Source organism: Tachypleus tridentatus, chromosome 7, assembly GCF_004210375.1.
Source record: "Tachypleus tridentatus isolate NWPU-2018 chromosome 7, ASM421037v1, whole genome shotgun sequence".
Taxonomy (NCBI): domain Eukaryota; kingdom Metazoa; phylum Arthropoda; class Merostomata; order Xiphosura; family Limulidae; genus Tachypleus; species Tachypleus tridentatus.
In genome coordinates this window covers 34,530,517-34,556,207 of record NC_134831.1, presented here as the reverse complement: position 1 = coordinate 34,556,207, position 25,691 = coordinate 34,530,517, and the positions used below count along the sequence as shown (strand labels likewise).

The 25,691-nt window shown below is 34.0% G+C and overlaps 1 protein-coding gene across 1 annotated transcript in view; it reads right to left on the bottom strand.

Moving 5' to 3' along the window:
* Nucleotides 1-23,883, bottom strand: part of LOC143255412 (contactin-5-like) — a 109,590-nt gene extending 85,707 nt beyond the window's left edge. The window contains exon 1 of the mRNA XM_076511045.1: nucleotides 23,546-23,883. Coding sequence (XP_076367160.1) covers nucleotides 23,546-23,642 — 97 coding nt within the window. The 5' untranslated portion in view covers nucleotides 23,643-23,883. The remainder of the gene's footprint in view (nucleotides 1-23,545) is intronic.
* Nucleotides 23,884-25,691: the final 1,808 nt, after the last annotated feature.

Here is a 25,691-nt window from a genome sequence, read left to right as displayed (position 1 = left end):
CAGAAAAACCGGAAAGAGATATAGGAAGAAGCATTTACAACATCCACCTCTAACCGGTTTCTGTACTGTCGCCACCCACAGACAGATATCAAATTGATTTAAGTACGACTTGTTTGCATGTGGTTAAGAACAAAATTTTGCATATATTGATTTAAATCATAGTAGGGTGAATATCATACATTACAAGTGTTTATTTATTTTCAACAGAAATGTGTCACAAATATTTTTGAATTAATATGAGGCTGGGAAAGTACAAATGGAACAGTAGTTGCTGGAATCGTTTGTGATATAAATATATGCCGCATGTATAACAATTCATTTGTTCTGGCTACACTACATAAGCTTTAGAAGAACTGTCCGAGGCGCTAATAATCTCGCAACACATCACGAACACCCAGAATAAAAAATTATAAAGTTGAAACGGTAATAGATCCAAACGTTACTGTTACTGAAGCACCACGTTAGTGCAGCTAACACTTTATCAGACAAAGCACTGAGCAGTTTCTTTAAAATTACAGTTTCTACTTCTCCAGAAGGTTTGTTTGTTCTTGTTACCAGTGCAAAGCTGTACAATGTAATGTACAACCTGTACTCACTTTGCTTATTTGAGATATTTAATACTGGTGTTTTGCGTTATAAACCTTCAAGTTTACCACTCAGCCATCGAGGGGGAAAGGCTCATCATTAGAAGTATCCCCTTTTTTATACTTCTGCGTGAATCTCCAATTATTAATTAATAAATACCAAGAAAAATCACGGTATATATTTTTTCAGAATTTGTTCATAAAACATATTCTCTCTCTACGTAATCTGGAACTAAAAAAACGTGCATGTTTAAAGACTGTAAAAACGCTTTTAAAAAATGGTAAATGGAAATATCAAACTAGCAATGTAATCAAGTTTTTCCTTTGGTTTTTACAATTATACAGAAATTCATTTATTAACAGCGTTAAGTCGCTTATATTCAGTCATCTAAAAGTTAATGAAATGAAACAAAATTTTAAGGTCTAACTTGGTCCTAGGGATCCGATAGTTTCGGGATAGAGATTTTATTCTATTAAATATGCTTCACACTTTTACCTGTGGGTGCGTTACGATCCTGTAATTAGCGTAAGGGAAGCCTCTTCAGGCGGTACATGCTACGGTTGATTGTCTTTCCTCTCTTCCGTTGCTCAACATTTCGAACTATTATACCTGAACTATAGAGACCCAACAATTGCGTGTTTAAAATTGCGTTCAGACGAATGTTATAATTATGGAAATTATTAAACACTTTCGTACTCGGATAAATTGCCTGTTTTCCTACAAATGTTGCTGACTTTTATGTACCACTGCTTTGTTCTTTTTATTTGTTTTCAGAGCAAGGCTACATTGTGGCTATCTTTTGTATTCACCGTAAGGAGTCAACCCAGGGTTTTTGCGTTGGAATACCGTATACTTACCACTGTACCACCTGTTAGGTGTCGCTGTTAGGTGTTGAGCACTTTCTAATAGAGCATAGACAAGAGAGAAATTATAATGTGTGAGTGAGTGAGAGAGAAATCATGTACACAGTAAACAGACTCGGATAAATCTAAAATTCTTAAAAATTACATCCACAGGCAATTTCTAACAATTAATCATTTTTATTCGGGGAGGTCTTAAGTCTCTCATATCTGGCCATTCTCATACTATTTTTAAAATCACACTTACAAGGCATTAGTGTTAGACCTTGCTTATTCAATCTGTTAGGAATTTTTCAAGAATGTGCGTGATAGTATTTCAACCACACTATGTCCATCATGTCCATTGTCGATGAAGACAAGTAAGATTAATGATAATAATTCTTCACCAGCCGAGAACATAGGTACACGCTAAAATAATCGAATGTATAAAGCTAAACTTATGTCTACTTGTTCGCATCTTTCAGCTATTTTTTCTTGATCAATAAGCACTAAATGGATACAGTGAAATAGGATTGCATGAAGAAAGTCATGAAGGAAATGGGAGTTTGACTCCCATCTTCTATATAAATAAACGTCACTGTGTGTGTATGTAAGAGAGAGTGAATGAGTGTTTCTGTTCCTTATACGTTTCCACATTTCTCGATCAATCGACACCAAACTTGACATCGATACTGGATGACATGAGGAAGGTCATGAGAGGAAAAGATGGAACCCCTTTTGCTGTTATAGCGATAGAATTCTTTTAAACAATATGTCTTTCTTTCAGTATTGATACCTTTATATACTGTCTTGCATTTTTAATAATTATTATGATAAGAAAAGAAACAGAAGTACAATTTCCTATTCTTTGTTCCAAACGAGTTTTTGCTTCGCCTGTCCATAGAATCGGTACTCCAGCTAGTTATGTTTATAAAAGACGTAAACATATTCCTATTGAATAAGAAATGTCACCTTGATCTATATAAAGATAAATTATTCAACTATTTCCCTTGTCATTTGTGCGGAACGTGTTTTGTAACAACGAAATGTGAACAACGGAACCTGAAGCTTACAGTTTCCTAGGCTGACCACCAAGTTACGCTATTTTATTACGAATATCAAGTCAGCAAATTAAGCTAAGTTTAGACAGCTAAAACTTAGGATATTCTTCTATTTCCTTCGTAATGTGTTCTTTTAGTCATTCTTAGTTCTTTAGTTTTCTTCTAGTATCCCTTAACATATTATCACCTAATATAAAATAGTGTATGAGCTATCACGTAAATATATATATATATATATTATAACCATAACTTTTCAAGCAAAAACAAAACACATTAAAATTAAGCAAAATACGCTGCATTTCAAAAAGATTCTAGGGTGCAAGCTACAATGTGGGATTATAAAATGCATCCTAGGTTTTGGAGGTGACTGAGAAAGTAGAACCTACATTGCGGTGAGGATACATCGTCTATCAGTCTTACCTTCCAATTCGCTCGTTTCACCTAAGAAATAGACACAATTAGACTAGTAATTAGGGGAGCGAGATCTGAGTATTCAAGCCTACAACGTCCCACATCTATATCACCCTTTACTGCTTTCATATTGGGGACAGGAATGCTAACTTCAAGAGGTAAGTTTCATCTTACTTACCCCCAAATGGTAGTGCCTTATTTCCTTATTTTTCAGTTTATCTGTTTATGTTTTTTATTTTTCTCTTATTCTTATTTTATCTTGAGAGAACAGTCACCTTCCCACAACGGTCTGCAGGCAGTGAAGGGTGATATAGATGTGGGACGTTGATGGCTTGAGCACCGAGATTTCGACCTCCTAATTTATAATATAATTGTCTCTATTTCTTATGTGAGACTAGCGAATTAGAGGTTAAGACTGATAGATTATGTATCTCCACTACAATGTGGGTCTTACTTTCGCAATCACCTCCAAAACCAAGGATACATTTTATAATCCCATGTTGTAGCTTGCACCCTAGGACCTTTTTTTAAAAAATGCAGTGTATTTTGCTTACTTTTTTATTTTAATGTGTTTTGTTTTGACTTAAAAATTATGACATTTTTTACTTATTTAACTTCATTTAAATGTATTTATGTAACTTCACTAAAGTATATATATATATATATATATACGGTTAAGAGAAACGTCATAAAGATAATATGGCCAGTGTCTGTGGTTTTATAATTCTCTGGGCTTGCCAGATGAGTTGCAGAATTATTTCGTGTCAGTTAATACTCTTCACAACAACAGCCCCGTTTCCCATAATTTTATGCCTTTTTGTTGCGTAGATTGTTATCTTTATGATTTGTGTTTGTGTCGATTATCTATAAAGTCCCTTGTATGTTTGTTCATACCAAAAATTTTCCCAATTTCTGATAGCCATGTATAACATTTTTTAGCATTTGTGGATACGCACCGACGGGATCCCATAACATCTTACATGATTAATTTTCTCACTCTTATGAGTTTCGCAGCTATCTCAACTTCCTTCTTGTAACTGTCTTAGTGCTGGTAAATAACGCAAGAGCGCGCTGTCCCGATATTCTCCAAAGAGAAAGAATTCCGTGTCATGCTTAGTGTGGGTATCTTTTTATTTATGCCTTTTATTGAAAATTACATAAAGGTCTGTCAACGTTCTGTCCATATGGGAAATCGTAGCCTAGGTCTCAGCACTGTCGAGAAACCTTCCACTGACTTACGATGGTCGTAAATATACGAGTTACAATTTTATTTAAGTAGTAAAACCTAATTAATTAGATGTTGTAACAGTTTTTGACATTTGTATGAATATTTAGATGTAATACTCAAGGTTTTATTTCAATTTTCTTTCTTCCAACTTTAATCCCAACTGTTTTTAGGTCAGCTAGTATTAACCAAGAAACTTCACACCAGGTGGCTGGCTTAGTCGGTAACTATATAGAACAAACATGTTCGGTGACGGAGATTCAAATTCTTGCCCAGAGATTGGGAGTCGAGCGTCCTAAACACCAGGCCATGATAGAGCCAAAGATTGTACAACTCACTATAAATAGTAAATTCGCAAGGTTTTTGGAAAAAAAAACAAAACACATTTCGCTTTCTTTTTTTATCAACAAAATATCGTTAACACAAACTGTAAGTGCAGATAGTTTAAACAATAAAAAAATTTTTCTGTTTTTTTTCAATAAAAACTCCGAATATATATGAGAAATTTAATTTTTAAAAGTTTTTCCTTTATTTTATATTTAAAGTGGGCCAAGTCATGATTCAGTGGTGAGATTCCGTGATTGATGCCCGTTAACGAAAAAAAAATTACGCTTTGAACTTTGAGGTCATGAGTGTGTAATAAGAATGATGGTCAAGGAAACAGTAACCATTGAGCTGACTGTGAATGATGTTGTCTAGCTATTTACTAGAAGCCTTTACTAGAAGAAAGGCTTCTTCTAGTCTATCACTTCAAAATTAGGGGCAGTTAGCGAAGAAAGCTCTCGTGTAGCTTTTAAGGAAATTTAGCAAAATAAACACTATATGAAAAGCAAACGGATTTTTGGTACATTTAACTATAAAAAATCATTTTAAAAAATATAGAGTTGTGCATCTTGAAATGTTCTTAACCAAGTATCTTGAGAACAAATGTTTGGAACTAGGAATTTTGTTCCAAGAAAGAGATAAACACGATTACACATGTTTCTTGGTTACTAACCTCTCGCTGCCACGTGCCACGTAATATATACATATATATATACTGGCAGGAAGGGTATTCTTGAGCTTCCACTGACAATTTAGGAACCTTAGCTTTATCTTTTAAATTACAAACGTATGCTTCAAGATATTTTAACATACTTTACAGATGTACTCTTAAATTTTCATAAACAAAGCTTAAATTCTATTATATATTAAATACGTCTTTCTAAAAAATAAAACTGAAGTGTCACTAACAGAAAAAAAACTGACTTTAGTAACATAAAAATATACTTTTTCATTGCCGGTATAAAATTTCTAATCAACATGATGGTGAGGACCGTCACAATCTTTCAAACGAGTACAATAAGATCATTCACCTAGCCACTAGACAAGAAACAGCTTCGGCAGAAATATCAGTATGCTACCAAAGAGTTCTTTACTATAGACGAAAAGGATAAGAACTTGTTTATTAAACGTGTTCATTTTGTTGTAATATACGAAATTTATATAAACAAATTTGAAATTAGTTGGTATTACGAATAGAAAAATAGTCCGTATAGTTTGTCGTACCAGATATATTGACAGGCAGAAAGACTGAATTTCTTGGGTTTTCATGATTGCTCACAACATATCTTCATTTCAGTTTACTTTTCTATTTCAGTGATACAAATATGATGTTGTCGGAACGGCTGTCCTTAGTATGAGGTTTACTAACCAAAATCCCGGTTCCGTTACTAAAGAAAGATTAAAACACCAGAGCTTGAAAAGAACATAAAGTAAAATATTAAAAATGAAAAAACAAATTAGATAAAAGTTTTATAAAGTCTGATTCTCCTTCACTCATGAATCGAGTATAGCAACGTTCTTTATGTCCGAAAGAAATCTCCATAGTCACCAATATCTTGTTAAATATACGTCTTAAAGAAACATCTTTGTTAATCCCACTTCTATAGAAATAAATAATGAAAACTATATGAAGGATTAGACAGGGTAACCGAAAAGTAGGTTATTCCTGTACTTCTGCATGGATAACGTTTGATTTACTTCTCCAACTCTCGTGAACATTTTTTCCATTCTGTGAGACATGACGTTCACTTATACTCGTACGGAAACAGAGAGGAAAATTAAAGAAAAGTGGTTTATTTTAACGCAAAGTCTCACACACACTGCGCTATCTCCACTTTGTTGAACGCTGAGAATCGAGCTCCGGATTTCAGCAGTGAAAGCTGTAGAGTTGCCGCTTACCCGTCGGGGGAAAACAAGAAAATCAGTATACAGTTAATGCTTGTGACACCACGTATAATGTTTGTTGATACCAGATCTAATGTTTGTGTCATCAAATCTCATGTTTGTTCCACCAAATGCCAAAGAATATTTTTTCATGTAAAATTTGAGGTCCGTGTAACTATTTCATACAAGCGTTTTGCTGCCATAATTTCAAACATCCATTTCTTACTTTTCAACAGTTTCCTCTGTATTTACGGCCTACTGTATTGTTCTTTCTTAAATACACTTTAGAAAATAAAACATTTTACCCTTCTTCTATTTTTACCTCTTCTGACAAATATCGTTTATAAGATATACTTCAAAAGCTTTACAGTTTCACAAATTCAGTTGTTCTCTACAAATGTAATTAAACAACCTTCGTTTTCAAGAGTTTAGTATCATATGCCAGCCTAGCCTTAACCGTATACGATATACAGAAGACACGATTATGAAAGCTGATAGTACAGTAACAAAAAAAGCACAGATATTGAAACTCCAATATTTCATAGCGACTATGTTATTCGGAAATAACTGCCCCTGCCGTAACATCTTGATAGTCAGTTTAGTCTAATTAATTAACTTCAGATATGAGTGAAGATATCACCTCAGAAACTCGCGTTTATCATATCTGGTCTGACTTCTACTGTAATACCTTAAATCTATAACCAATATTTTTTACAGATGTTACGTAACCTGGACGAATAATGCTAGTAAAACTATCGATAGTTCGATGTTCAAATTGGGAAATAAAACACAATTTTTGGATTACATCCCATTCTTTGTTTAATTTACGGCTGTCTATTTTATCCCTCAATGCAGTTCAATCATTTCCTAATCAAATCCTCGTAGGACACTTGACTGTTGTCTTATTTTATCCTCCTATCATAACGCCCCCACGGATGAAAGTATGAGCATATTTGGTAAAGGGGATTCCAACCCGCGACCTGCAGATTGCAAGTCGAGCATCCTAACTACCAGGCTTCATCATTAATAGCAAAACATTTCAAGTTATATTTTTATTTACTACTTTAATCAATGATCACCCATCACTATTCACAACTGGTTCTTTAAAAAATAAAACGGTTTATTTTCGTAGGTTAATGCATCACAAGCTAAAGAAAATACCGGATAATACTTTGAAGGTATAACGGGAAACCATATTTTCCGTAAAATATTAAATAAAAAATATTCGACAAACTTAATTGTAATAGAATGTTAACAATGAGGTTATTGAGAATTACGACAACAGTGTTAATCTTCACAAACAAATTACCCTATAAAACATTTTATATTGTATTTCAGTCTTAATCTTAAATTTAATAAACGTACAACAACCCCCTCTAGACGTTAGCAATTTATTATGATAAATCAGTTTGTAATGAACGTTTACGTGCATATATATACTAAAACTACTAACATCACTGTTGAATTAATTTATTTTTGTTAAATTATATTTATAATCTTTCCTCACTCAGTAGCTCAGCAGTAAAATACAAGTGCTTATAACGCTAAAATTAAGGATTCGATCCCTGCTATAGACGTCTTTAACCAGATTACGTTTTTTTTTTTATCCAAACTAGTTAACAAATATACAATACACAATACCGGTGAAACTAAAGAGACCGTTGTCCATAATACATATAAGCTTCAGTTTAGACAAATAAACCAGACTGCCTAAAAGTCTTTCTACACCAATGTTAAACATTATTTTTCTTAAATCTTTTATTTAGAGAAAAGTGGTCGAGTCTAGCTTCCACCGTCTAGCATGTCAAAACGTAATAAAAAAGTGTGTGTTTGTGTTCCATTGAACGACTTTGTACTTTTCTACTAATCTCTTCGATCGAGGAAACAGAATAGTCCAATGTATTATTTGGAAAATACCTTGATTTGAAGGAACTTCGCAGAAGTTTCTTTAAAAGACAGAAAAAGTATATAAATCTGATATTAAAATAATACATTATTGAAATCAAACAATTTCACAAAAGTTCAGCAAAAAGAGGAAACTCGTGAAGAAGAATATAACCAAAGGGAAGTATCTAAATTAACTATTCTCCGATTTGTCAGTGGAAAGTTTATGGATTTACAACGTAAAATTCCAGAGTTCAATTCCCCCACAGTTGGCAAAGCAGATAGCCCAATGTGGCCTTTCGCTAATACAAAGTAAAATAAGTTAGAACACATATTATTGAAGTCTGTATTCTTTAATTCTTTATTTATTGAGGAATTTTATGCACATAGCCGTCTTTTCATTGCAACTGGGTATAAGCCTAGGACCCCAAAATTCGAGGCACAAAAACTGAGTAAGCGGTTACACCAGACTTTTTTTACACCAGGTAATTACAACATGTTATGATATAGCTTAGATACTTCGACTTTCTAATTTACTTCTGTAATTACATCTAAGAGCTTTTCAAACTGCCGTTATTTATAATTTATTCAGACTTAATAACTTACAATTGTTATCCTTAGTTATTGCTAAGGAAAAATGGAAAACAGTTAATTAATTACTAACTTCTACTAGTGATTTTATAGTGTTATTTTAATTAAGTTGAGAGAAGCACTTGGTAACAATCCCAGGATTTGCACCGACAGGTGCTGCCTCTTCATATAGAGACGTAAGAAGAAATTTCCTTTGCTGGTTTCACCAGTGACCTGTCCTATTGATTCCCCTGTTTTGCTCTTCCTAGCTATACAATAAGGTACTTTGATTTCCAATAGTCTCATTCCTTCTAAATGTTCATGAACACCTTCTATGGTCGCCACTTTCATCTTACGAGTACAGAAGATATCCCATCAGTGAAGTTGGTTGGGTTAGATAAAGGATTTTCTCCTGGAGCTTGTCAGCCCCCTAATTTAGATTATTCTCTGTGTAGCCTGATTGTTTGCAGTACTTCCTGTAAGTAAGTCGCAAATACTATATTGGTGACACTTCTATTTAAGGTTTATTTCTTTCAGAAATGCCCAGAAGAGTTTGCTTTACGACTTACAGTACCATCTTTATGCTACTTATGGGAAGCTTGCATGCTTCAACAGTTTTATGTATAATGCTGATGCTTTCTCGTTATCTGTGATGAAGAGACCATATATGGCTATGATGACGAATAGGAGTTCGTCCATCACGGTTTTGAAATAAATGTCTCTTCTGCCCCTGCCAAATTTCTATATTTTCTGTTCAATCAGCTATTTTTTTCCATTAGAAGAATTCTGAGAAGAATTATATCAATGGTGGATGTATAACACCCCTCTCCAATTTTGATTAACCAGCATCTTTGTTACGCGTAAAATTAAACTAACAGTTTTAAAAACAAAGTAAACACAGTTACATAATATCCCTGAAGGTAGAGCGTTTTAGTTAAACGCCATCTTAGATCTAAACCGTAACCAGAGTTTAAACTGATTTTCTTCTTTCCTAGACCTACACCGTTTTCAACGTTACAAATGATTTTCTCCTTTTCTAAACCAACTATCCTTACTAAAAGAGAACCGATTTTGGTGGTTATGGTAGAGTATTTTCAGAAAGTACAAGGGAAGACTCTTTAGACGGTACGATTCCCTCCTACTAACGCCCAACGTGGCTTAGTGGTCAGTATGTTTCAAATGTAAATCCAAAGTTTCGTGGTTCGCAATTTGTTTTGTAAAATGCTCACCGCGTTTCAGAAACATGTCTACGCTGTAGAGGTAATGCTCAAATCCCACAGTTCAATCAGATAAGAATAGACCAAGAGTTAGCGGTGGGTGCTATTGAGCAGCTGCCCCCTCTAGTCTATCATTTCAGAGCTTGGAACGGCCATTAATAGATGGCTCTTGTGTAAATTTGTGCGTAATTTCTAAAACAAACGAACAAACACTTTAAATGCAAGTACCGTCCATGTCAACTAAAATTCACACATTTTTATGCAGTCTGTGATACACTGCTTATTATAAACATCATGATACTATGATATAATTGTTCCATTTCACTCTCTTTACAAAACGGAAACTCAAGAAACTTTCGATTCACTCTTCATTATGTTCGTATAATTGCTTCATTTCTTACCCTTAATAATGTAATGTTTTATTTCAGATGGAAATAACGAGCCCAGAGTTATGTAATTAAAAATTTACTTAAATCTTGAATTACGTATGTGTACGTGAATTTTGATTTACGTACACAACGAACATACAATACGATATGCAGACCTCGACAACAAGTTACACAAAAAGTTTTACTGGTAAAATATATAAGTCGAGTTAATCCACTGTCTTTGAAGTTGATATAATTTCTTTGTGAGTTCGGGGGAGAGAACTACCTCTTTGTCCAAATTAAAATATATTTCTTTTATAAACAACATATGAACAGTATTTTTAAAACAGACGAAAAATTGTGGTTCGTTGAGATGCCCAACATGTTTATCCTCTTTTCCTCTTGACGTATAAAGTAAAACTGCTGAGTTACACTAGCAAAATAATACAACACATATATACAGCAAAGTTGAAAAGGTTGGCTCAACGCTTTAATGTTTACGAAAATATTTGTAAAAAAGTGAAGTACATTTCTCTAAGTGTTTTTTCATAAATGTTATTTTTCATTTTGCTGTACTGTAGAGAATTTATTGATCCCTGGTTAAATCTCTAACGTAATTGAATTCTGAGTGGCGAAACCCAACGACAAGGTCACAAGGATGATGGTTTATCAAAACAGGAAAAGTTTCCTGCTGATTCATACATAAACCCTTTCTTTCATCACTAAATAATTCTTATTCAGTGATTTATCAAAAACGTAGAAGATTTCTCTTACACTTACGTTCTTACTTGCAGTATATTACTTTAACTCAGTTACACATGAAAATTACTGTCTTGTTCTAGAACAGCTTTCAACAACCCTTTCCTTAATGTCACTGTGGTTGGAACATGCTTATTTCTTTGGATAATAATAAAAGAACAAGACTACCAAACTTTGTAAATTTAATTATTTGAGTATCGAACACTTTCGTGCTCAAAGATCATCGCTAAATCTGCGCTAGCCGTCCATAATTTAACAGTGTAAGACTAGAAGGAAGGCAACTAGTCATCACTACCAACCGCCAATTCCTGGGCTACTCTTTAAACAACAAATATTGGGATTGACCGTAACATAATAATGCTCTACGGCTGAAAGAGCGAGTATGTTTGGTTTAACAAGGTTCAGGCATGTGTATTTATAATTTACAACAAACGGACCATATAGAAATAAACTAGTTAGTAGCACCCTCTAACAACAAGATTGGCTGTAACGGCTATAATGTTCCCATATTTCAATATGTGGAACCATTTTGGCGGCTTATTGCGGCTCAAGCTTTGGACATTTCTAACCACTGAGTCATGATCTGTCTGAACATTCCCAGTAAACGACCTTATTAATAGAAATCTATTTGGGTGATAAATGGGTGTTTGTTGAAAAGTGAACGATGCTTGAGAGTGTGGGTAAGCACTTTTCAAAATAAAAACCAGAAACATAAATAAATAAAAAGTTTATACAACGCAAGCATTTGCATATGTCATTACATATGTCATTACATATACCATTACATCCTTAAATAAATATATTTATCTTTTCTTCGTACTTACACCACTACTAAGACATTATTCGATGTTCGATCCTTCTTTTCCGGTTAAAAACTGATGGTTAGATATTATTTAGATTGAACAGAAATGGTAGAACACTACCCAAAACACTAACACTAAAACAATGTAGAAATTGCAGTAAAAAAGTTTAATGTTAAGTTTTCGCTAATGCCATTAAACCAGAGTATTTGGAATTAAGCAGCGTCTACTACAAGGCAGATTTCGTTAGTAACAGCATTCAAAGAGAGATAACTGCCCAAGGGAACATATATCACTAATAACATCGAGATCTGGGCTGAGCAGATTTTGCTTCTTTTACTTCAATTTTGTTTTGTTTTTTGTACAAGAAACGAACGTACATGATCCGATTGTACTCTTTAGTGATTAAATAATGTAAGTGCACTGTAGCAAATTAAAGTAATTTCATTCGCATCTCTGACGTAGTTCCTGTATCATTGCAACGGGTATATTAGAAGGTAAACAAGAAAAACATATTTTTTAAACGTGTGATGGTGTATATGTTGTCCGTTATCTGCATTGGTACAATACAACCATATTTCATGAGCTGTAATAAACGTGACTAGAACTTCGACTACTTGAGTGAAATGTATTCAAAACAACTGTAAATACCTTAGAATACTACAAAGCTTATACTTAAAACAACAGTGACTGCTCTAAAATGTTATCTGTATTATATGTAAAATATTGAATGCTCTAGAAGGATTTTGGAATTATATCTAAAACAACAGTGGATGCTTTGAAACATTACTGGAATTGTACCTAAAACAACGGTGGCTGCTCTAAAATGTTAGACCTATTATATCTAAAACATAAGTGGATGCTATAAAACATTACTAGAATTATATCTGAAACAACGGTGGCTGTTCTAAAATGTTACCGTTATTACATCTAAAATAACGATAGATGCTCTAAAATGTTAGCTGTATTATATGTAAAACAACGGTTGATGCTCTGAAATGTTACTAGAATTATATCTAAAACAACAGTGGCTGCTCTAAAATATTACCTGTATTACATATAAATCACAGGTGAATACTCCAGAAGGTTAATAAACCTACAGACAACATCCAAGGTATATTCAATAACCCAAATACATAATATGATAGTATGGTAGTGGCTAGCATGTCCTGACTGTGAATCAGAAGATTCATGGTTCGAAACTCGTTTCTTCAAAACGTTCTCCATAATTTGAAGCTACAAGAATGATAGACAGACCTTAATATTTGATTGAGTAATAGTTGGTGGCGAGTATTGTTGACTAGCTGCTCTCACTCTCATCTATGAAATCAAACAAAAATAACCACTATACACAGGAGCCCTTATGTAGCTGAAACAAACAGAACTTTAATAGACTCTCTAATGTTTCTTCTAAAGATAACATGTAAATAACGTCTAACTAATGCTGAGATCCAATAATGATAGCAGTTACTAATTCAAATGCTGAATTGTTTTTATTATATGATAAATCGTACTTAGACAATCACTTTCTGTCAAAACAAAAAAAACACATCACAAGTTAAGCGTATTTTAACTTCGGTCTAAGAATATGTCTTCTCAAGATAGCCAGTTGAAAAATAAACACGTCTGACTTTACTCTGATAAGAAAAACAACCATATTAAGTTATGTAATGCAAATAACTTGTTTGTTTCTAATTTAGCACACTGCTACACAAAGGGCTATCTGTGCTTTGCTCACCAGGAGTACCGAAACTCGCTTTCTAGCGTTGTATGTCTACAGAAATAATGCTGTGTCACTGTAGGGCTGTAATGCAAAGAATGTTACAAGACGTAGACACCAATAGATATAAGTAGTAAATCACCAGTGTGGCCAGAAATGACGTCACTTTACTAAAAGATGGAAACGTAGACATCTACTTCACTTCAAAATAAAACATTTATTTACAACAAAACTAGATTCATGCCAACTTGAAACAAAAATAAGCTGAAAATCCATATATTTGCATCCATTTTTGGTGTTGGAGTTAAACCGTGAACCGCACTTTCGGGTTTAAATCTGTACAGTGTGTTTTATGGGATGTTTTCCATATTACCCCCTACCTCGACTTTCTTTTAAATCCAAAGCTAAAACAAAATTCACAAATCAAATGAGTTGTATGGGTATATCCGATACTGAGGTTAACTACACTTTATAAGAATGATTATTCAGGTCTTGTACTAATTTCGGGGTCACTTCCTCCATCTTCACTCGTACTGATTCAAGTTATAATTATTCACTACTGTTCACAACCTCAGTTTCCATTGTAAGCATACCAGACACTATAATAACTGAATAAATGAGATTACTACAATTTTTTTGTATGATCTTCGTAATACAGTTGATATCAAAGTGTGTCAGGAACTGGATAAACTTATGACTTGTAAGCCTTCGCCCACTGCATACCTTTCTTATCTTATTAATGGAACTAAAAGATATAATCACCATAATTACCTGCAAAGCAATGATTTTTGAGTCAGATGGTTCTCTATTCTTTAACTAATGTTTTCACCTTGCGGAAATTAATGTTGTTATCGAAACTACTGTCTTATTACTTTGAAAATACTAAGAATTTATATTTCTAAATATGTTGCTTTTTTATTGTACGGAAAGTTTAGTACATTATATGGTTGGAATATACAAATCAGCAATTCACTTGAAAACCACGGCCAGTATAAAGTCGCAGTGTAATGTACATTCATTGTTTGACATTGTTACATTATTTGGTTTTGTATTATAAGAAAAGTTTAAGAACAAAATATTCGTAAACGTAGACCATAAAGATGCTTGCATATCGGGAATTCAAAATTCCCAAGGCATAGACATGCACTGTACTTAATGACACTGGACAACAAAGGAATACGGATCACCTTCGATGCCAGTACGATTCATAGAAAGACATGCAAGAAGTCGTATCCCATCTGTTTAAGTGAATTGCGACAATTTGCAACAGAAGATAATCTGAGAATCCAAAGATAATGGCAAAATCCCTCTATGTGCTTCACGTAACAATGCTCGACCTAATCAAGCCATGCGGACACAAGTAGCTTCAGCAAAACATCCAATCAACTGTGACATATCTCAAGCAGTTGAAGGATAAAAACGTATGTTCATGCTATTCCATATTGGTCAAATCGCAAGACGCAGTATACCTGTGGTTTTCTGTGCGATTGTACTATGAAAATCCTTCGATCTCGTCCACCAGATGGATTATGGGAAGGCTAAATGTATAGGTGAAGCGCTTTGAAAGTGACACACTTACAACCTTTCTGCATAATTTAAAATATTAATGCAGTATTTGTGAGTCCTTTCTTGGATTGGCTGTGAAAAAAAATTTCCAGCCAATGTCTATCCGAGGTGATATTTTACTGTATAGTAGTCAAGAGCCCGTGACAACATTTTGCTGCTTGAAATAATCAGGCTGTTTATATGAAGTTTGCTTAACTCTCTGTAATTGGAATATTTTAAAAAAAGTCACATTGAAAACGTCATAAATTAAGTAGATGATTAATAGAGTGATCTATTGAAGTTAAGTCTCTTTAAACCTTCGTATATATGAATCACTACTTACATACATTCAAGAACTGATGAATAACAATAATAATGTCAAATCGTAGAGTCCTCATCTTTCTTTAGTGTCAAGTTGTACAGCCATTTTTTTTAAATTTCCACTAAACAATAAAATATCTTTCGGGAAAACAACCATGTATTAACGGACTCATAACGTTAAAATCTGAGGTTCAGTTACACGCTGTGAACACAGCAGACAGCCCAATATGTTTGTACTCAAAAATTAACAAACAGTAGCATTGAAGTGAAGACTAATCTTACAAAGACATTTTTTCAAAAAAAGAGAGAAAGGTCATGGCTAACAAATATTCAAACTACGATACACACTAACCATTCTTTATGAACAAAACTGAACAATGCATTGTACAATAAACATCAGCCTAGAGTTCTATTTCTTTAAAAAACTTGGCAGGATAATTCGAAGATCGAATTATAGTTCTACAAATTATCAAGCTTATCGCTGTTCCAAGGGGAAAGGGTATGCAATACAGTTTATTATCGGATTGCAACTCACACATGACATTCAAAATGTGGATTTTAAGGCTTACATATATGGATTTGAAGAAGCAATTTTTAGAGTTGACGGATGGGTGGTTGCATCCCCGCCCCCTAACTTATATGGAACTCATAAGGCAGTTTCTGTTTGGCTGAATTAAAACCAACACAAAAAACTATGGAATAATACAGGAACCTCCCGTTTAATTAGGGAGGCTCAAGGAAGATCAGCCTTCGTTTCGTATGGATGGACATCTGCTATTACTATAATTTCTAAACGTATCGGAATTAGTTAGTTAGCTAACATTTAAAATGTTGATAAAAAATAAAAAAACAAAATACATTCAAATTTGTTGTCGTTTTCACTTGAAAGTTTGCGATAGGATATACGGTATTGTTAAAATTATTTAATCTCACCTAAGGCAAGTAATAATTACTGCTTTTGAAGAATGCGGTAAAGTAGAAAACAGAAAAGTAGACCAAGTAACACACAATCCTACCTTATATAATAATATATGCTTCTAAACAAACATAATTGGCTCGGCATAGCCAAGTGGTTTGGGCACTCGACTTCTAATCTGAGGGTCGTGAGCTCGAATCGCTGTCACACCAAATATGTTCGCCTTTTCAGCCGTGGGGGCGTTATAATACAACGGTCAATTCCACTATTCGTTGGTAAAGAGTAGCCCAGGAATTGGCGGTGGGTGGTGATGACCAGCTGCCTTCCATCTGGTTTTATGCAAATAAATTAGAGACGGGTAGCACAGATAGCTCTCGTGTAACTTTGCGCGAAATTAAAAAAAAATCAAAGAAAATATTTTATAATCACTGGAACCACTTTATCTCTGCAACCATTTTAATACTTTTAATAACATGGCTTTTAATTAAATATCAATATGCAGACGTCACACGAGAAGGGTTGATTGTCTCTAACTACAACTCAATGCTACCATATGCGACTCTTTCGCTGCTCTTAAATAAACCTCAAGAGTTAGGCTTACGGCCCTTAGACGTACCGAGAAATAAGTTTGGTTTGTTACGAATATCCGTGCAAACCAACAAAAATGCTATCTGCACAAATCGTCCTCAATTTTGAACTGACAGACTGGAGGGAAGGCAGGTGGTCATCATTACCCACCGCCAGCTCTTGAGCTACTCTAATCGAATAATGCGATTCGATCATCGCTCTTATAACGCATCCGAGGCTGAAGAGTGCGAGGCGCCATTCTGCGACAACGGAAGAGAACCATGGACCCTAAGATCGATAGACTGGCACGCTACTTGCTAGATGAAGTCCAACCAGCTGAGGTTTTGAACAAATAAACATTCTGAAAGTACATGGAGTTAAAGTAATGGAGTTAAAGTACATTGAGTTGAAGTCTTAATAAACTAAATTTTACACTTCATTAGTCCAGAAATAAAAAAATACATCAGATATGGATTGAGGTTTTAAAATCGGTCATCTGAATAACCTAAAGTAAAATAAAGGTGACAATATGGAGGTCCGTATCGGCCTCTACAACAATCTAATCTAGACATAATTCTAGTTTCCATGTTAATAAACGATATTTAATTTAGCTTTCGACAGGAGGAAACGTGAAACTTGGATATGATATGTTTATTCTTGACCAACTTCCTATATTTGTTCAAACAGATACATTTAGATACATTTCAAACCTTCCGCCACGTAATATCGAAACCGATGATGTACATTTTTCATAATTGTTTTGTGATGCTATAATTCCCATTTATTTGAGGATGTTTTGATATTATGTTTGTCTTAATTTCACTGTTTGTGTGTATATAATATTATATGTATGCATACATAACTACTTTTCAGATCTCATGCGGAGGAAATATTCCTTGTTCCTAAACAATATATTCTTCGATAACCAGTACTTCAAGTTATTTGAAAAAAATGGCGGTACGTGTGAATCATCTCTTTTATAAACCTTTATTATACTTCATAGTTTATTCGTCTAAAACATAACTACACTTCCTTACAATAGTTTTATCTGATACATCTTTATCATACTTGTTAATTTCGTTGTCTAATTTATAAATGTACTTCCTTACGATACTTCTATCTAATACATCTATATAAACTTGTTAATTTCTTCCTCTAATATATATAGAAATGCTTCTTTCTCTGTGGTATACGCCAACCTAAATCCAGTTGTGTTTTAGCATAATTCTGAATACCGATAGGTTTCGGCTCATTCTAAGCATAAATATTTTAGTATAAATGTTCCTTATCTAATTATTGCTAAATTAATATTAACTGTAACAGTTTCAAGTAGGGTTACAAAAAATATGGAAAGCGAAACGACATAAATATCAAACAAGAAAGTGGGCTTTCTTTTTATGATTTTGTTTGATATCTAGTTGATGAGCGGTTCCTGGAGTTTTGAAACCTGTTTAAAGAAAGGGCGCTATCAGCAAATAGCAGTTTGTTGCTGGGAAACATGAAACCCTAACATGGTTATGATTATCAGGTTGTTGTCAATATCTTCACGTGCTGCCTTTCCGATAACCGAATTGTTTCAAAACTTTCCTCACGTGACATCACAACTAATATGTCAACTTAAGTAGTGACATGACGGAAAAATTAAAGGAAAAATAGTTGTTTGCTTTCCTATGTCTCAAATCCTTTGTCTGGAAAGTGACAAATTTTTTTTACCCCTTTTCAAGTATCTTTGTTTAGTGAAGACGTTTCAGAAAAGGAGATATAAATTAACCTGTCTTCCTGTACGAGAGAGATTATCATGCCATATACTAGAGATGGTTTGGTTCTCAACACTTATAGAAGATTAACTGTTAATAAAACACTGTCAACACGGAGAGCTTTATCGCAGGATTATAATATATATTGCAGGAGTGAAGTTATTGGATTAGGAATAAATATTTAAAATAAATCTTCCTATATACGAGTATGGATACACGTCAAAGTGAAATGTGGATAAAGTTTGTCGTGACGCACGGACCTTTAAAATCTTCCTCTGTAATTGGAAGAGATATAGTATATACTGTATAACTGAAAGTTTTTGAGCCTATGCATTTAATAACTATTTTCCTGAATAAACAAGTTGTGTTATTAAACTACAGTTCCCGTGCCCTTTTAGAAAGTTTTCTTTCCGGCCATTCTCCGAGACTATCTAGAGTAATAATTAGAATTAGAATAAGTATTCTAAGCAACTTGTTTACGAAAAGTCAGGGAGAAAAAAAACGAGGTTAGCTCGTGCACATAATTATAATTATTAGCACTAGCATATTTGTATACAAGGCTTACTTATTTTGATCTTTGGAGCAAATCAAGTTTGGTTCCGTCTTTCACATTCGTATTTAATAGCACCAGATGGTCTTTGTTCGAAATTTTCGTATAATGCTTTTCTTTTTCCTCATCACACTGCCAGAAAATTAACAATTGTGGATTAACGCCTTAATAGTCATCTGGTGTGTGTGATTGAACCGGGAAAAATTATTGAATACTACTACTTCATTGAACGTACCCAAAAAAAAAAGAGTATCAAATAGTTTAATTTTTTAACAATAAGACATTAAAAGTGTACAGTTAGAACACTTTTAAGTATAAACTCTTAGGAGTCAGGTATAACCATTCCTAATTCTAAACAACTGAGCAGAGGTGTGGAGGAGCAGTCAATAAGAATTGCGTGCTGCCACTAGTTTTAATCGGTTCTTTAGACCTATCTGTCACTTTTATCACACGGCCACAGCAGAATGTTTGGAGTGTGTTCACCAACATCACGTCTCGAATCCTGGATCCTTCTGTCCTCAGCGTGAAATGTTATCCAATATAAAAGGAAACAAAAACAACAACAGTCTAGGCCCAAGAAAATGTTTACTGCTGATAAAGAATACTGTTATTTCTGTCAGAATACACAGTTTTATCTCCGTATCATCCCACTCAAAGAGTATATCATGAGTAGTAATTACAATTAAAATGTTCTATCCCACTATATTTTCTGAGCTCTATACCGACTATAGTTTCTTTGTTATAAATAGGCCAGTAATTGGTTCTGACTGCTCAACTCCTCAAATTGGGTCAAGCCATATATATTTATATATACCTGCTAAATAAATAATATAATCAAACCTGGTGAACATTCAAATTAAAATGAAATAACAAAAAAGAAAAATACCTGCAAAGCCTACAAAACAAAACAATTACAGACGGAAAGACGTAAATGAAACTCCTAAACTTTCGTAAACAAGAAATTTTTAGCTTTCGCGAAATTAAACTTCCAATTTTTCAAAGTAGATTAACGAAAAATCAGATACAGATGGGGAAAGAAACTTTCTCGTGTTTAACAAGTTAGCTTTTGTTGAACAAACTGCAGCAGTGTCTTAGCTATAAACAAGAATAGATATTTCATTAATGAGCTCTTATTGACGTCACCACTGAAGACAAAATTCGGAGGTACTCTCCCAAAAGGACTCTCCAGCATAGAGATCTACGAATGAATAACACTATTAAGGCCTTTCAATCACTCTTTGACTGACCCTCGAGAAAATGTTGATGGATTGCTAAACAGTATTTAGAACAATATTTCAATTAAAGTAAGTGCTCAAATAAAGAAATTACACTAAATCCTCTGATTGTAAGTTTAGGTCCCCAAGGGATATAAAAGTTGTTTGATAAAAACTCAGTTCTACATTAAAACAACAGAAACAGTAAAATTACATAACTCAATTAAAATATCCTCCAGGTGGCTAAGCAGTAAGTCCGCCAGTTAAGCCTCGGGTTTCGATGCCAGCGGTGTGCAGAACACAGATAGCCTATTTTGTAGTTTTGTGCATAGCAACTATCTAAACCAAAAACGTACTTAAAATAAGCTTTTGTTTCTGCGAGCAATTTGACCATCACTCTCATGATCATAAAGTTCGAAACGCGTTATTAACGGCACCAAGACCAAAACATGAAGTTTCAGGTTCGCAGTCTGAGAATCTTAGCCATTGAGCCATAATCTGTGCGTGAAACCCCCCGATAAGACAGACATAAATTTTGCATCATATGCACTTGGAAGCGTATTCTGTGCGCCTCCCAAGGCCAGTTACAAAATTATATTTAATTCGCATTTCTTAAAAACGACTTTCAGTTTACGTTGCATGAAACCTATATCTGTGTTATATATTAGGGGTAAATTATATGCCATAGCTTTCATAACATTTTAACTCGATCAGAGCTAACGTGTTGAGCTAGGGATCGAGACTTCAAAGTTCTCGGCATGATGACACTGTTAATTTCTAACTGTGATTGCGTTATAAGAGTGACAATCAATCTCCAAGATTGGACAAATCCGACGAGTACTGTTAACTACTGCCTTTCTTTGACCAGTAGTTTAAATATAGAATTCTATGCGGGGATCATTATAAGTGAATACTAGGGATCATTGATCTGTACCTTTAACAACTCTGTGCATAAAATGGTATTCAGGGTTAAAGACTTCTGGGTTGGACTAACGAAAGGAAGTAAATTATTAGCTATGAACTCCCTTGAACTGATTTTATAAGTGCATGCGTGTGTGGAAAAGTAGAATAAACTGTAAAAAGATGAAAGTACGGAGTTTTCAGAACACTAAACAGATGTCCAAAACTTAGTCGGTGTCGTCTTAAAAAGCTCTATACGTTTCTAAAGTAACAAAATATTTCAGCAATGCGGCATCGTTACTAGCAACAATAGTTGCTGAGGTATTCCCAAAGTTTTAAGAATGCGATAAACCTAATAGTGTTCGTTTGTTTTTTATTTATTTTGAATTTCACGCAAAGCTACACCAGGTCCATATGCGCTAGCCGTATCTAATTTAGCATTGTTAGACTAGAGGGACAGCAGCTAATAATCACCGCCCACTACCAAATATTGGGCTATTATTTTAACAACGAATGATGGGATTGACTCACGGCTGATAACGGCGAGAATGTGTGGTAACGGGGATTCGAACCCACGACTCTTAGATTACGAACGGAGAGCCCTAACCATCTGCTCATGCCGGACCCATCCTAGTGAAGAAACGAAAGTAATACAATTTAAGTGTTACGTATAGAACGTGTTTTATCATCATACACTAACAAGTCACATCGGACACACTTTATTGTAAACCGTTTACCCATATCTGGCATCTTCTATTGATTCTATACTCTCTATAGCAATTTATATTAAATATTCGCAGCCAATGGCGTTAAATACGACCAGTCTTCTTTGGTTAGTGTATGGAAATCTAATAGTTAACTAAACTGACGCTTAAGACGTTTCAGCCATATTTCCGTAAGAGTCTAATTTTAATTTACTGACTGCGGCTGTTCTAAATACGCGCAGAATTTGTGCAAGCCGCTCAACGTATGCGGTTATTCCTTTGACAGTTGAAAGCGAGAGTGCCGTATACTGTACCCTTACTGCGAATAACAATCAATTTGTTAATAAATTAGAGCTCAAACAATAGTTGAAAACATTATGGATTTAAAAACAAATATAAGTTTTTTTTCTAACTATTCAACTAGATCACTCTTAGAGTTTTTTTTTTTTTTCATTTATCAAATGAAATGTGATTTCATTTGCATAAAACGTAAATTCTTCGTACAAGCTATAAAACAGTTAAGAGACACAAAGTTTTATTCATCAGGAGAAAACTAGTTTGTCTCCTAACGTTGCAATTTTTCTCTAATTATATTTGGTTTTCTAATTGCATAAATGAATTTCAGTTTGCCCCTGAGGAGGAAAGGTCCACCTTTCAAAAGCGCTTCATTTTTATCAAGACTTCTTGAACCTACGTGTTAAAACACGTATTATAAAAATTATGAACAATTGAATTACAAACACTCTGTGACAAAATCTTCAGGAAAGAGATCAACTTTTCAAACAACTGTAAAATTTCACCTTTGAACTTTTCTTTAATGACATTTATACGCAATCTTTGTTGCGAGTTTAAATCCCGAGTCCTTGATTTAGATACAACGTTTTGATATAACCCACATGAATCCCAAACCATATATTGAACACATAACGTAAAGCCACTGATTTTAATACAACGCTTCAGTTAAACCCACACGAAACTCAAACCATATGTTGAATATGTGACCTAAATCCACCCGATTTCTTGATATCGAAACAACAGCTTTGGTTCAAATAGTTCACGCTTGAAAATACTAGTACATGGCAATGCTTTGCTACCATTAACGTGACAACATAAGGCAATTAGCGATACTTCACTAATAGCATTAATGTGATAGCATTAAACAACGATACTTTACCATACGCGACGTTTCATAATATGGTCAATACTGTGTACCAAAGAAGAGGTAAATTATGAAGGTTTTCTATACACAAAGTTTCTACAATAAGGTTCATATTACGTAGCAGTAACGAAGAAAATACTGCTGTTAATCATCAAAATTATCTCAGAATCTGTTGCTTACCTCCCTTCATACATTTACGTTTCGGAACTGCTTAAAAGAGACACCACACTTATAAAGTACAAATAAACAGTCAACACTCACTTACTTGGTTCTTTTCCAAAGACCTTGGGGCTTATGGTCATCATCAACATATATATGTTTAACACCATAAGTCTGTGATTTTGCTGTCTAGCTATAAGCATGGCAGTGATATAAACTAGCTAGAAACAAATAAGTTTCAATGTATAATGTATACGTACGTCTGTCGAACCTAATAATGTAAATTACGAATTTTGCGTATGAATCCATGAACTTCCCTTCATCTCTCACTAACACTAGCTAATCCCTGTATTAAAGACAACTCCTTCAATGTTCTTGGAGTGTTGAGCCAACGCAATGGAACTTTGTGCAAAACAGCAAGTACCAGTTTTCTCTGCCCTCTTCAACTACTGCAGTTTACTGACGAGTATACTCTTTTAACACTGGCGATGTGCCAAGGGACAGGTGAGAACTGCCATCTAGTGCCGTAGTGGTAATTCTCATCTGACACTATAGAGTGAAACTGTGAGGTGGATTAGATGCCTTTCTTCGTGGAGCAAAGTCTACACATACAAGCTTCACTGTCGGCTATAAAACATACGAAATCAAAAAAAAGAAAAAAGAGAAGATTTTTATTCCCATATATCAGTAGATTAAGTTATTTAAAATATTTGAATATTAGGAGTTAAAGAAATTATACATAAAGTGATTTAAAGTAGCACAGAAACAAAAGTTATTTAACGCTTAATTCTGAGTACAGTAAAATCACTGATTATTAAGAGTAAGTGAAAAGTTAAACTTAAAAAGAAACCTTAAGCGTTTTGCTAACTGTTGTATTTCGAGATTACAAACTCTTCATTTTTTCTGTATACAGATATACATATAGATATATATTTGTATATGAAGGAAATACGTTACGTCCATAAGTCAAATTTGAAATATTCGTTAGTCCACTGGCTCATCTGTTTCTTTTATGACATATAAGTTAAAACAAGCACACCTCTTATTTGATAAACAGCAAGTCTGAAGGCGTATAAAGCTAAAAAACGGGTTTCTATACTGATAGTGGGCATAACCCATTGGTTATAGTCATACATTAAGGTGTGTATATTTTGTTTTGTTTTTTTAAGCGCAAAGCTACACAGCAGGTTATCTACGTTCTGTCCACCGGCTGAATCATCTCCCCCTCATTTAGTGTTTAAAGTCCGTAGACTTACCACTGACGTACCGAAGAATCAGGAAAGAACAAGAAAAACAACATACCTATACGGCACTACTAGAGAGTGTAACTATATCTGAATAATTTATTATGAAAAATTCTATAAAAAACAAACAAACAAACCACAAAACTAATAATCTAATCATTTTATAGACCTTTCAACGGAAGAACATGGATTCTTTGAGGTAATCTAACTTAATCCTTAAACATTCGGTTTCAGGTTTTCAAATGATGGCCCATTAACCACCTCATTGTCACATAAATAAAGAAAAAAATACCATTAATTCGTTTAAAAATAAATGGAAATATCCAATGAACAGTAATGGTGACAACTACGCAAGTTTGTGACACCAAGAAAAGACTCATGGAAAAGTATTTAATCAAGCATATAATTACTTAATGTTATAAATTTATTCATTTCTCTAGTAGTCATTAAAAGTATCTAAAGACAAACCGCAAAGCTTCAGTCATGACATTTCTATTTTTCTGTAGTAGTCACTAAAAGTGTCTGGATACAAACCGTGAAGATTCAGCGATTACATCTACTCCTTCTCTGGTAGTCCTTAAATGTTTCTGGAGTGTAAGATCCAGTCATGATATTTATTCATTCTCTAGTATTTATTCAAATGTGTAGAGACAAACCATGAAGATTCAGTCACTATCGTGAAGAAAATAATATATATATTTAGATTTCAGCCATGATCCACGATTCATGTCTCGTGTTCTAAGATTCAAACTCGTTATATTTCCATGTAAAACAAATTAATAAGATATTTTTCAAAATCAAACTTATACGATTGTGACAACAAAAGTATAGAAACTTTCTGAAGACAGAACTTGTAACATACTAATAAAATAAACAAAGTAAGAAACTTTGACGTGAGTGTGTTGTTGTAGAGCCCTGCCCTGAAGAAGGACTTTCCTACCATTGTTGTAGAACCCTGCCCTGAAGAAGGACTTTCCTATCATTGTTGTAGAATCCTGCCCTGAAAAA